The sequence below is a fragment of the Amphiura filiformis genome, chromosome 18, assembly GCF_039555335.1.
Source record: "Amphiura filiformis chromosome 18, Afil_fr2py, whole genome shotgun sequence".
Taxonomy (NCBI): Eukaryota; Metazoa; Echinodermata; class Ophiuroidea; order Amphilepidida; family Amphiuridae; genus Amphiura; species Amphiura filiformis.
This window is the reverse complement of record NC_092645.1, coordinates 2,597,117-2,610,923: the sequence shown is the minus strand read 5'-3', so window position 1 is coordinate 2,610,923 and position 13,807 is coordinate 2,597,117. Positions and strand designations below refer to the sequence as shown.

At 35.9% G+C, this 13,807-nt stretch overlaps 1 protein-coding gene across 1 annotated transcript in view; it reads left to right on the top strand.

The window, feature by feature from the left end:
* Positions 1–13,119, top strand: part of LOC140139744 (transforming growth factor-beta receptor-associated protein 1-like) — a 68,553-nt gene extending 55,434 nt beyond the window's left edge. The window contains exons 19-22 of the mRNA XM_072161452.1: positions 1,497–1,657; positions 6,484–6,556; positions 9,175–9,315; positions 9,701–13,119. Of these exons, the coding sequence (XP_072017553.1) occupies positions 1,497–1,657; positions 6,484–6,556; positions 9,175–9,315; positions 9,701–9,895 (570 nt within the window). The 3' untranslated portion in view covers positions 9,896–13,119. The remainder of the gene's footprint in view (positions 1–1,496; positions 1,658–6,483; positions 6,557–9,174; positions 9,316–9,700) is intronic.
* The last annotated feature ends 688 nt before the right edge of the window (positions 13,120–13,807 follow it).

Below are 13,807 nucleotides of genomic sequence, written 5' to 3'. Positions count from 1 at the left end.
GCCGGATGATGTTTTTATGAGAATCTTTGCGGGAATCAATTCATGTCAGATTTCTGAGCCTGATCAGGGGGTGTCACGCCTCCACTTTGTTTCACTATGTCAAAGGCAGATACATGCATGCTGAGTGTGGATAGGTAAAGATCGGGGGTATCACTCATTCACTTAGTTTTACCAGGTTAATGGGAGACTCGATCCATGCTGAGTGTAAGACAGAAAAGAATAAGAAAATTATTTTCATAGGATTTATTAATTTCATATTGCTTGTAAAAAAATGTGTGAGAAAAAGCCTGTTTCAAAATAGTTTCCATTCATTTTTCTTGTTGGAAAATGTCATTTTTTGTGGATTTCGCAAAGAAAAGAATGAAATGCGGTAAAATGGCTCAACCAAAATGAAATATGAGTGGCCTAACTGCAGGAAACAAACTTTTTTTAGCCTGAAGAATTTGATCTATTTCTTCATTTGACAATGCTAATTTTAAGGTTATTCATGGTGTACACCATTTGTGTAGATGAAAATAAACTAATTAATGCTGTAGAAAACCACAATCATAAAAGGCCTAACAAATTTGATTAGAATGAGATACGTATAAAAAAAAAATATAAAAATCATTCCAGAATGTCAAATTTACTGAATAATACATCATTTATCATGCTAAAAGAATAGCCTTTGTCTTCTGAAAAGAGAAAATGTCATAAATCATGTGGGTTGCATGCAATAGAAATGTGTAGACATTACTGGAGTTCAAACTTGGGCTAATGTTGAATGTAATATTTGCACGTGGTGTGATCTGGTCCAAACATGGCAATTGGTTGGGTCCATTAGTGGTGTATCGTAAGGAAAACTGTAAAGTGCATTTCGGAGAAAAATAAGTTTGAAAAAATGCTGATTTTTAACAAGCTTGTGTTGTCGCACTAATTTCAAATTCACTGTATTAAACTGTTCCCAAGTGCACCTTCTTATATATTTACTTCACATTTTAGCTTTTAAATGTGTAAAAAATAATTTTAAAGTTATACGTCAGTATGTGAATCAGAAAAATGCCGCAGACAAAAAGGGGCAGTACATAGTGGCGATTTCACATAGTGGCGTATCGTCATCACTATACAAAATGCCACTTTGTGATACACTTTTTACAAAAGAAGTATATCACACAGTGGTGTATCATGATCATGTGATCATTGAGATACGCCACTATGTGATCATGTTTGAAATTGCAACTTACACATAGATTTTTATTTATATTTTGCTGGAATAAGAAGTTAGGCCTAACAATACCATTGTATTGGCAAAACTCAATCAACCCTAAAAATTAGTCCTACTTTAAAAAAAAATGTTTTGACCAAGTACCATGTTTTGACATAGCTTTTAAAAAACCTATACATACCCGCCCTATTTTTGATTGGCTTGTTATATGTCAATACAACAATGATTTATATATGCCTACACTGTAGACAAAAATTTTACAAGTTAATATTTTAATTCTGTTACTTTCAAGCTTGAAGAACACGACAAAGCTCTAAGAATCCTGGTACACAAACTACAGGACTACGGAGCAGCTGAGAATTACTGTATCATCAACTCAAAGGGAAGAGACAGAGGCTACAGGAGGAGGTTATTTCAGATCCTCCTGGGTGTCTACTTAGACCCCATGGAAGGGTGAGTTTCAAATTTGGTAATGTTTTGACTTAATTACTGTATCATCAACTCAAAGGGAAGAGACAGAGGCTACAGGAGGAGGTTATTCCAGATCCTCCTGGGTGTCTATTTAGACCCCATGGAAGGGTGAGTTTCAAATTTGGTAATGTTTTGACTTAATTACTGTATCATCAACTCAAAGGGAAGAGACAGAGGCTACAGGAGGAGGTTATTTCAGATCCTCCTGGGTGTCTACTTAGACCCCATGGAAGGGTGAGTGTCATCTTGTTGATAAAGCATTGTTTCCATTAGATTTTTTCAAGAAATTTCATCTTGTGAAAACCAATTAAGTTTTACTAACCTGACAGTTTCGACCATTTTGGGCGATGGCCACCTTCAGAGTGACGATGGGGCCCATTACTGTAGTCAAGTATACAATCCACTTCTGGGCGCTGCCGCTGGTGCAACGCTTAACAACAATGCATTGGTGTTGTCTGCGTGGTTTACTTCGCGAGGGCAGCTTTAGCTGTCCAAGCAAAGTAAACCAAGCAGACACGCAGGAGTTGTTAATCGGTGATGAATAACGGTGAAACATGATTGAATCCCATTCAAAAACGAAAAAACAAGCTAATCAACAATAGTAAATTAAAATTTTTTTTCACTTGCACTAGTGAATGTCAAATTTAACATTTCCAAGTGCCCGCATGAAGTTTCCATTAGTTTTTGCACAGTATATTATTTATAGACATACCAGTCCAAAATGATGCACACATAATGTGAAGAAATTAAAGTACCTTTATTAGTTACCAGTCTCTGATACCCACTGTATTTGACGTTGTCTGTCCTATATTTGTCTTTTATTATGTTAATTCGAAAATTTTCCTATATGTGACACGATCTGGTCCATGGGGGCCAAAAAAAGGAGGCATTTTTGAAAATTGAGTTACTGTAATTATAACATTACGCATATAATAGGCTATCATTTACTGAAAACGCCAAAGGTCTAGCATACTTGGTTCTAAAGTTATGACGTTTTTTGATGTCTATTTTCTTATGTATTTTGTTGTTTTTTACTACATATCTTTAACTTTATCTCAGTTTCAACTTTGCCGCCTTTGGCCCCCATGGACCAGATCGTGTCACATATTATTCCTATTTTTGCAATTGCTGGCTTGAAGCCCTGCATTTAGAAAAACTAGAAGGCAACTGTTTGGGATTGCTCTAGTACTTTCTCTGGACTTATTCCAAATGTGTGTTGTGGTAGGTAAGAAAGTGCACAAAAGTATTCTTAATGAAAAGTACACAGACAGTTACGCAGATTGCGTTTTACAGTGTTTTCGGTAGGTAAAAAAAATGTATCCAAGTCTCAATCACGAAAAGCAAACAAAGTTAGTTTGTTGCAATTGTTTAGTGTATGAGAACTTCTGAAGTAAATACTTAGCCCGATGCTCCAAAGTCACGATGCGAAAAAGCAAACAATATATACAGTTGTTGTTTATCTTATGACTGCCCATGTTGAAATGTTTTGTCATGTTTCCAACCAATTACACTTTCATCAACTCCCCTGGGATGTTTGAGAGATTTGGAAAGCCCAATAAAGCATACAACTTTGTACATATGTTTTGTTAGGTTACGTGGGTAGAAACCGTGGTGTATAACCACAACCTTGGGAAAGGTATACCCCATATTAGGTAAACAATTAAATTATGCTATTTATATTCCAATATTTTTGCTTTTCTACAACAAAAAGGTTTTTTATTGTAGAACAATTTATGATACAATCATGCTATTTATATTCCAGTATTTTTGGTTTTCTAGAACAAAAAGTTTTTTTATTAAAGAACAATTTATGAGGCAACCATGCTATTTATTTTTGGTTTTCTGCAACAAAAAGTTTTTTTATTAAAGAACAATTTATGATGCAAACAAGCCAGATGAGTTGTTGCTAAAGTCAATTATAGCCCCATGGGCACTGCCAGCCGAATTATAAACCTTTAACCCTAACACTGGACCCTGCTTTTTGGGATCGGAAGTCAAAGAAGATCCGAAAAAGTCAAGGAGAAGAAGAATTTTTGACTTGGCACCCCCGGGATTCGAACCTTTGACCCCTCGCATGCCAACCACACGATCACGGACCGGTAGCTACACGGGTTATTGCTTCCCGGCCAGCAATTCCGTGCGCATATAACACTTAGGCTGATTGCGTCATCGCAGACCCTGGGATTCATGCATGCGCAGAATTTTTCATCGTAAAATTTTGTAAGATTTTTGGGTGTTAGGGTTAACATAGGCTCTAATCTGGAAAAATACATCTTAGTTAACCCTAACACTGGACCCTGCTTTTTGGGATCGGAAGTCAAAGAAGATCCGAAAAGTCAAGGAGAAGAAGAATTTTTGACTTGGCACCCCCGGGATTCAAACCTTTGACCCCTCGCATGCCAACCACACGATCACGGACCGGTAGCTACACTGGTTATTGCTACCCGGCCTGCAAGTCCGTGAGCATATAACACTTAGGCTGATTGCGTCATCGCAGACCCTGGGATTCATGCATGCGCAGAATTTTTCATCGTAAGATTTTGTAAGATGTTTGGGTGTTAGGGTTAAGATTCAACCACATGTACCGGGTTGACTCTTTGTACACAGGACCGACTGCTTAACATCCTTCTGAGGGAAGGAGCACTCTCATGGTTCATTTACTCTATTCTGAATGCAGAAGTCTGAATTTAATCTACAGGTGTTCAGGCCTTGCCGTTTGAGGCGAGCGAGCGCTCTCGCTCGCCAACGCTCACCCAAACTCGATTTCTAGTGAGCGTTTTTTCCACTCGCCATAGACACTAAATATCACTCGCTGCAAAATCACTCACTTCAGAATTTAATCGATTCTGTGCTCCTCCAAGTGGAGAAAGTCACAAATTTTAGCACGGCTTTGAGCGCATTTCCACATCAATACATCGTTGTTTTAAGACTGAAGCTCTACTTGATTACTAGTATACCCAACTAAGTGTTAAAAATTTGACCACTCGCCTAGCATCATGCTAGCGAGTGATTATCTACTCGCCTTTAAAATATAGGCCTGGATGTTGCCAATTAATTGCAAACTTGTTTACAAAGTTAATACCCAACAAGTGACCCACTGGGAATTGAACCCGGGATACACCAGACAAATAATTTGATATATATGTCAACAAGATTGGCGCATTTTAAAAATTTTACCCCTGTGTGACCTTTCGAGACCACTAATGGTCACTAGAGGTCAATTCCAAAATGTCTCCACATCTTAAAATAAACTTTGGACCATAATGCATGTTCTTCATGTATGGAAACTCACACAAAGTGTACAATTGTACCAAATAAAGTATAATTTTAAGCCAAATTATTTTTAGTTGGATTGAACTTAAAGCCTTAATGTACGATTTCCATCAAATTTTGATTTTGTTATTCTTTATTCAAAATGTTGAAATAATATTTAGTAATAACTGACGGGAAGTTGCTGTCCATTTTAGGTTGAAATAAAAAGGTAAAGTGAAAGAAACCCCACTGGTTCTATGGGAGGACATATTATCATAATTTTTAACTAATGATAATATTTTGAACTTTGCTCTGTTGACCTAAAAAGACAACAAATTTGGCCGATTCCATTTAGGTGCAAGTTGGAACATGTGTAAATATTACAAATATGCAAAAAAATCAGGTTTGAAAAATATTAATCAATTTCATATTATAAGATCGTACAAGACGTACATTATGGCTTTAAGGTGCAGGTAGAATTGAAATTTCAGTGAAATCTTCTATGGGAGGATTTCAATCAGAATAGCCCAGTGCATGGGTGGAATGTGTTCCAGAAGAACAACCAAGCAGAGAAAAACAGAAAAGTTTGTAAAAGAAATACAGATACATGTAGATGACCAAATTGATTAGATAATTACCCTCAAATATTTTACTTGAATTTGGTGTATTTGGTGCATGCAAAAAGATAATAAGATGCTTTGTTCTTGGGTACTTTATGGAAAAAAATAATTACTAAAATCAACCAAAATATTTTTCCAATTCTGGATGGAAATAGAAACTTCCTTGTAAATGTTGACCTTTCTCAAGGACCAGGCAACAAGTGTTTGCCCAACAAAATGTGAGCTTGTTACTTAATAAATGGCGAAAATCAGGCATCCGAACCCGGAAGTGAACCAAAAGTCAGTGTCAAAAGGTCATAGTTCGTCATTTTAGCGTGACTTTTAAGCTTACCTAATGATTTTAACGGGAATTTTCGTGCTAAAAATGACCTCTAATAAACGCCCCCCCTTGGGAAAATGTTACGCCCCCGGGGGCGTTTATTCGACGAAATACGGTAGTTTAGAATTGATGGGATAGAGGGACACAATTAATCTGGTTTGTGTACTAATCTGCATGTATGTTTTCAGTGCAATTTTGCTGAGAACATGCAAGGCAAAACAATGTCGCTCATCCTTCCTAAGATGTTATACTGATATGTCTGATGGAAATAAAAAGCTCAAAAATCTTGGAAACTGACTAGGATATGAACCACAATTAATACCATTTTTCGCCATGATGTAGGAGTAACATCAGTGTGTTTAGGCAACTGTTTTGTGTGTGCGCATCTTTAAGCGCATAAGTGTATATGGCAGCACTTTGAGGGAACGCTGGTGATTTAAAGCTGCACCTAATGAAATGTGCACTGACGTCACTGCCACATCAGGGCGAAAAATGGTATAGTAGGTCTGTATTGGTTACTTAATCAACATTATTTTTCAATGGGAACTTGTGTACTGCATAATTTTTAAACTACCTCATCAAATAATTATTTTAATTTGTTTTTTGCTTGTTTACAGGAAGAAAGATTCCTTGGTTAAGCCTGCCATGGATTTGCTCAACAGTGAAGATGCAGACTTTGACTCAGCAAGGGTAAGTTTGGTTGATTGGTTGATTGATTGATTGATTGATTGATTGAATTTGTACACCTGTATACCAAACATGTTTTTTACTTGTTGCGACAGGTGTAATGAAAAGCACTCTAGTATTTTACCCTTGGTAATTACATGATGTCAATGCGTTGTGGCAGCCGATTTGCATGCATTATTTTTGTATGATTGATTGATTTAGTAAGTCACTGACTGACAAGCTTTGATTTTCATATGTGCTTGTTATGATCCCTAGTTTTTCCATATGAAATTTTATACAGTAATTTTGAAGCAAATTGAATTGTGTTGCATACATTTTAAAAAGCACACCTTTCTGATAAGAATTAAGAAATGACTTGATCTTATGTTTTGGATAGTGCCACCATTTAACCCTCACTAGCATGAAAGTTTGCAACTTTCAGTTGTGGCCAATAGAGGGTGCTATTCATCTTTTATTACTAATTGAGAAATTAAGTACTGTGCCCACTCACTGCCTGTGAGTGACCTTTAAAAATGAAAAGTTCCATTCAGTGGATATTATGGGTATTTTTTCAATGCTACAAATCTTTTTTGAATTTTTATCACTCACCTAGTATATGTAGGGAAAGGTTGAAGGTTAGGCTGAGAATTAAGGGGTGTGAGAGTTCAGCTTTCATCCACTTTTGACTTTTTGAGAAAAACAGCTTTTTTTAATTGAATACCTGAGTGGAAGAAGGGCCCAACTCCAATTTTTTACAAAAATGAGTTAGACCCATCATTTTATTGCCAGCAGACTGTTCTTCCTTGTGTGTGAAAGATGAGCCAAAATCCATTTCCTAAATAGTCTTCCACTTACACTCAATCATGGTTTTCATGGAAGAAAGACCCAACTCCACGGAGTTGGGCCCTTCTTCCACAAATATTGGGTAAAAGAGGAATTTTGTTCATCCATGAAATCTGCTTTTCACTACAATAAACTTTCTTTCTAACATATTACCTGCTTCTACTTGAGCAATTTATGGATAATTTCCACATTTCTATAGCTATTTATAACACATCTGCTTACGGAACTGGCACTTGCAGTATATTAGTGGAAGAAGGGCCCAACTCCAGCTTGTATTAACACCTGTACCGCTGCCATGGAAACATCATATATGATTTCAATGTATGTAGTACTGTATGTTCATGTATTAAAGGTCCCCTGAAGATGAAAACATTCTGTCTATAAAACTTTTCCAAATATTAAGTTTTTTCTTAATATCTCAAAAACAGTTTTGATGGAGTTGGGCCCTTCTTCCACTCAGGTATTCAATTGTGTAAGTATTACTTGTTCGATTTGATTCAATTTGGGTTTGGATGAAGTGTTGATGAATAGAAACTAAAAGAATAGGTTTGGTACAATTTTCAAGCCTTCCTATTTATTTTATTATTTATTTTATATTGCGCCTTTTGTGAATGTAAGGGCTTTTGTAACAAACTAAATTGACCCCTTTTCTAGAAACCACCTTTGCAATCAAATTTGAGCCCATTTGTTTGCACTACTTTATGTAACTTGACTAATGCTTTCAAAATCAAAAAGAAAAATTGAAATATCTCATTTACTTTTTTAATTATGAATTCGGCAAAATGCCATTTTTGAGCATTTCCAAAGCTACAACTTTTGTTAATTACAATGATTTTTTTTTTCAAACATAACGACCCCAAAACAGTTCCTGTTGGTTTTAATAGTTTAAGAACATTCAAGAATACTAATTTAAAAAATTAAAACAAAACTATTTTGTATTCAATTTTAGTTCAGATTTCCGGAAATTCCCCAAGATTACCCAAACAGGAAATGTACGATATCTCTGGAAGGGAAGGTGGTACGAAGGTCAAACAACCACCAAAATGTGTATTTTTACCCACACTATAATATCATGCCAATAACTCAATTTCAGCCAGAGGTGGATGTAAGGGCTTTTGCAACAGAGCTCTTCATTTGGTGTTTTTGCCCTGATTTTACACTATTTTTCAGCTTTTTTAGTTTAGTTTTTGTCTGAGGCCTCTCACATCCCTGATTTAGGATCTGGACAAAAAATATGTTAGGGTTACAATCAGGTATATTATACATTATGCTTGATTGTTTGGGGCAAATAATAATATAAAAACATTCGGATCCATTTTTGTAGAAAGTTGTATTAATTATATACCAAGTATAACATTCATCAATTTTTATATACCAATTATATTTTTGATCAAGATATTGATGTGAGCTCTGCTTACACAATTAAGGACTCTTTAAGGTAAATAAATACTCACATTCTTTACCTCCTGTGTCCCCTTTTTTGGGGTTTGAGGAGAATGGATAAGAACATGGAGGTTAATACAATAACTGTGCATCAGTTGTTTGGAATCATTGGAATACACCCTTCATGAATGAGGATATTCTGAGGTCCAAACTAAATTATTTGATTTTTCACAATGACAGACATATTTAGCCTAACTGACTGCAAAGTTATTAACCAAATTAAAACAACTGTCACTTTTAACTCTCACTTTGCAAAATAACAAGATTGTATTCTCTGAAATTTGTTTTAAACATCAAATATTTTGATCACAACTTTCATTTTGCCCTTCAAAAATATTGAATTGATTCTCTTGCAGGTTATGCAGATTTTGCCCGAGACCTGGTCAGTAGGTCTACTCTCACAGTTTCTAACCAACTCAGTACGCAACAGTATTCACACTAGTCGGATGTCTAAACTAGAGCACAGCCTATCTAGAGGTGATAATCTCAAAAACAAAGTAAGTGTCTTTCAGTGGAAAAGTAGTATCTTCTAACAGTATTCATCAGGCCCGTAGCCAGGGGGTTCAGCGCACCCCCATAAATCAGCCAAAGGTCTGCTGTGTCTATGAAATGGCAGAGAAAAGGCTTTCCATTACAGTAAACAACCATTTACTGTTATCACCCTTTATAGCCATTATAATTTTTAAAAGGGTGATTTGTAGTTTCGTCAATACGAGTTATGTGAATTTATTCAGTAGAATAAACTAGAGCACAGCCAATCTAGAGGTAGTAGTGGATTTCAAGTCAAATTAAAACCAAAAAGGTACGACATATGGTGGTGTTAAATCAGTCACATGCAATTATGTAAATCATGACATGGTTCTTTCCTTTCTACCTCATCAGGTGGTCGTGATGTCAGAGCAACGATCCCCCATCTACATCTCAGAAGAGAAGGTTTGTCAGGCGTGCAATAGACCGTTCACGGATCCAGTCTTCGTACGCTACCCCAACGGCGTCATCGCCCATACACAGTGTGCAAGGAACAAAGCGGTTTGCCCTGTTACAGGGAAATTGTTCAGTACTACTAAAGGACACTAACATTTATTACTAACATTTTGAGAAAAAAATCTATAGATTCATCTTGTCATTATGAAAATTGACAGTGACCAAGAGGTGATATTTTCAGCATTTCAGAGTCAATTCTGGAAGAGAAAACATGTTTGAATATTACACATATTATGCCAAGGATTGTGTTGCAATATTGAGCAACTTTTTTGAGCCCTGAGATTTGAGCGCTGATGTCTGCTACTCCTACTGCTGGTAACCAAAACCATATCCTTGTAACCCAATTAAGTAATCTGAGATGATGTTTACTGCAATTTGTTACAATTTCCTTCTCCATAGATATCAATGATTCATTTTATTCTCATCATTCCATGCCAAATTTGCTCCTTTGTGAACGTTAAAAAAGCGCAGTGATTTATAGGGCACAATACCTAGACGTTGATCCCCAAGCCTCAGCACACTTTACCTCACTGCTAAAGTTTTTGACAAGGTGAATTTATTGGTTTTCAGTTTTATACAATACCTGAAGAAAATTTACAGCGACCACAATCTACAGGGATTACTGAATAAGAAATATGTTTGTTGTTGCATATTATATTATTGTTTGAATTCTATTATTTGTAGCTGCTCGTCATCTGAAGCAGATTGGCAGAACATTCCAACATGCAACCTGTACCCTTGAAGCAAATTATAACTTTCAATTGTCAGGATTCACAACATGATGCATTGCCAGCGACAGCTCTTGCCAGTCCATTTTTGACCTCCAGCGTTGACATCGTCTTTCCCGTCACAAATGAATTTACATGCAAGAGATATAATTAAAGTACGCAGGATTTTAGGTGATCGTTAGACAGGAGTGCAAGTCGTTGTTTTAGTGTACATCAGTATGTAACACAGTTATATTGAAAAAATAAACAGTGCCACATGCTCCTGTGCAATATTTGTATTACAGGCTTTGGATTTGAACCTTTTCCCATGATGCATTGTGTATTTTGGCCTTACCTGAGCAAATGCTGACACATCATTGTATTGCGAATCCTGAAAATTCCAATATTGATGGACACGGATTTGTCTTCATGCCTCATGTGTTGCAACTCTGTGAAATTGATTTCTGTTCAAAATTATACACCATTGTCAAATGTATTTTCGTCCATATTACACAAGATTTGTTTTTTATGTTTTGGATGTCTTACAAACATGTATGGAGACGGCTTATAATACCTCAGTGAATGGATAAAACCAGCAGATAGTGAGGAGTCATCAGTTGAAAGGTCATCCAATGTTATCGTTGGAAGAAGCATAATATTTATGCAAGTTATATTGCATTTTTTAAGTTGAATTGAAAATTTGAATTACAAAATGTACTGCAGTTACTACGAGTTACATCAAGGTATGGATAAAAATTGTTTCTTGCAAGATCACTGAAAACATGCTGATAAACATTTAGGTCAGATTCTCGAAGCTTGGCTAGTGGTCAGGCTTCCTATAAGCCAGCAGGCTAACCCTACCAATGTAGATCCATTTTATAGATTTATCTTTCTTGGTTATGTATGATGTGAAATTGTAAGCGCTGGTATATAAGACTAATTGGGCTTATGCCTGACCACTAACCATGCTTCGAGAAACGGCCCTTACTGGCTAAGCGATCTACTGGATTTACCTACTTACACAAAGGATGAACCCAACTTGGCCAGTTAAAAAGAGTTATATTTTAATATAGTGCATTGTTGTCATCAGTTGAAGTTTGATTTCTAATGTCATCAATGCAAGAATAACAATTTTAGAACATGTGAAAATTTGCATTCTGCAGCATTTTGAAAATTGAAATCCAAAGATGCAAAAGGTGCTGCAATATACAGGTTGTAAATCAGAGTCTGGATGCAGATGGTGAATTTGCTCTATGTATGATCAACATGATGATACGAGGAGGATAAATTTAACATTTTACAAGATAAGGAATACAACCATAATGTTGTGCACATTAAGTTTTATATCAATTCAAATTTTTGTTGAAAAAATTGCATTGTGTTGTACACCATTTTGTTGAGTTATTGAGTTTCAAAATGCACTGGGATATGAGTTCTGACAATACCTTTATGCATATTGGTGGAGCTGCCTCAAGTGTGTTGAGGACATTGCTATTACAATTTTCTAAAGGAAGAATTTTTCTGAGGAAAAGCAACACACTTGACAAAGTGGACTTTGCTAAGATGAAAAGTGTTTTTTTTAATGGTTAGTTTTGCTATTGCCTTATGAAAATGATGGGCAACCCTAGTACAAGGATACTTGGGGGGGGGGGGGTAGTACAAGGATACTTGTACACATTTCCAATTGACTCATTGTTGCCAAAATTATACCTGCTGTTGAACATGTACTTTTGCCGTCAGACACACAAGTTGCACCAGACAGTTTGTGCACTGTGCCACTACCACAAGTAATGCATCAATTAAATAACAGGTGTCTTGAGTATAATTCGCAATCAAAAATCGGTCTTTACCATATACTTCAATTTGATGGGCTCTTGGTTTGCAAGTAGGAACCAATTTGTCATCAGTAAATCCATTACCCCTTGTTCTGGATTGATACAACCATGACTACCTTCTGGAAGTGCGGTGCTCCAAACATAAAAAAGAACGGCAAGCACAAAATATACACACATAAGCATGATGTGAAAACCTGACAATAGAATTGCACACAATTTAGCATGGTTCAACTGTGGATTGGTAAATGTGGAACTTTGAATCAAACAAAGCTATTTGCACGATCAAGCTCTGACACCAAGACATTATTTGACGCGATCTGTAACCAATATTCGCAAAATAAAGAATAAAAATCAACTTATTATGCACATGTAAAATCTTATCACTTTTCGTATATTTTTTATTTTGGTAAGTTAGCCAAAATGCACACACTATATCTAATGAATAAAACATTGCTTAAAATCTTTAAGGGATTGACTAGAAATATTCATTGACTAGAAATATTTGAAAAGTTTTCACCTAGATAGTCAGCTGACTATTCCAAGAACCAGACATATTTGTAGTCATCGGAATACTTAGTACATGTATGCTTCTAATTTGCATGCAAATATTTACTGAAAACTTTAATTTAGAAATTTTGTATATTTTTATTTTGTGTTTAAAAAGATAATATAAAATTGTTCAAAAATAGTAAACTGTTATTGTCGTCAGTTGGCATTGTACAAAGTTTTTTGATAATAAAATGGATTAGCATCAATGCTAATATAATCATCATTATTGCTTTGTTTCTTACTGTATGCCCAAGTGGGTATATGGAGGTATTATTGTCAACTGGAAGTCTTCAAGTCTAGCTTAATGTGTAAACTTTCCTGCATGCATGCACTTCACACAATGGCAATAGAAGCTTTCCTGCATCTGCATACTCTTGCACAATGGCAGTTTAAGCTTTTATGTGCCTTCATACATGAGCACGATGGCAATGTAAGCTTTCCTGTAGCTGCATGCACTTACACAATGGCAATGGAAGCTTGCCTGTACCTGCATACACTTGCACAAAGGCAAAGTAATAAGCTTTCCTGTACCTCATACACTTGCACAGTGGCAATATAAGCTTTCCTGTACCTGCATACACTTGCACAAATCGTCGCCCGTATTCCATAGTGGCGTATGGTGATACGAAAGAGAAAGAGACGTTTTTGAGAAAAACAGCTTTGAGTGATACACCGACTTTGAATGGACAGTACCGAAAAAACTTAAGATTCTTTTTATAATTAATTGAAGGAAAATCATTACAACACATTAAAATTATCTCCCAATAATATTTTACTTCAAATTTGAGCCACATGATGTGTAAAAATGACTCTAAAGTTATACGTCACTATGGAAAACGTGAAATTCCTGTTATGAGACATTTATAACCATACGCCACCCGATCGCCACTATGACATACAGTACTTGCACATCA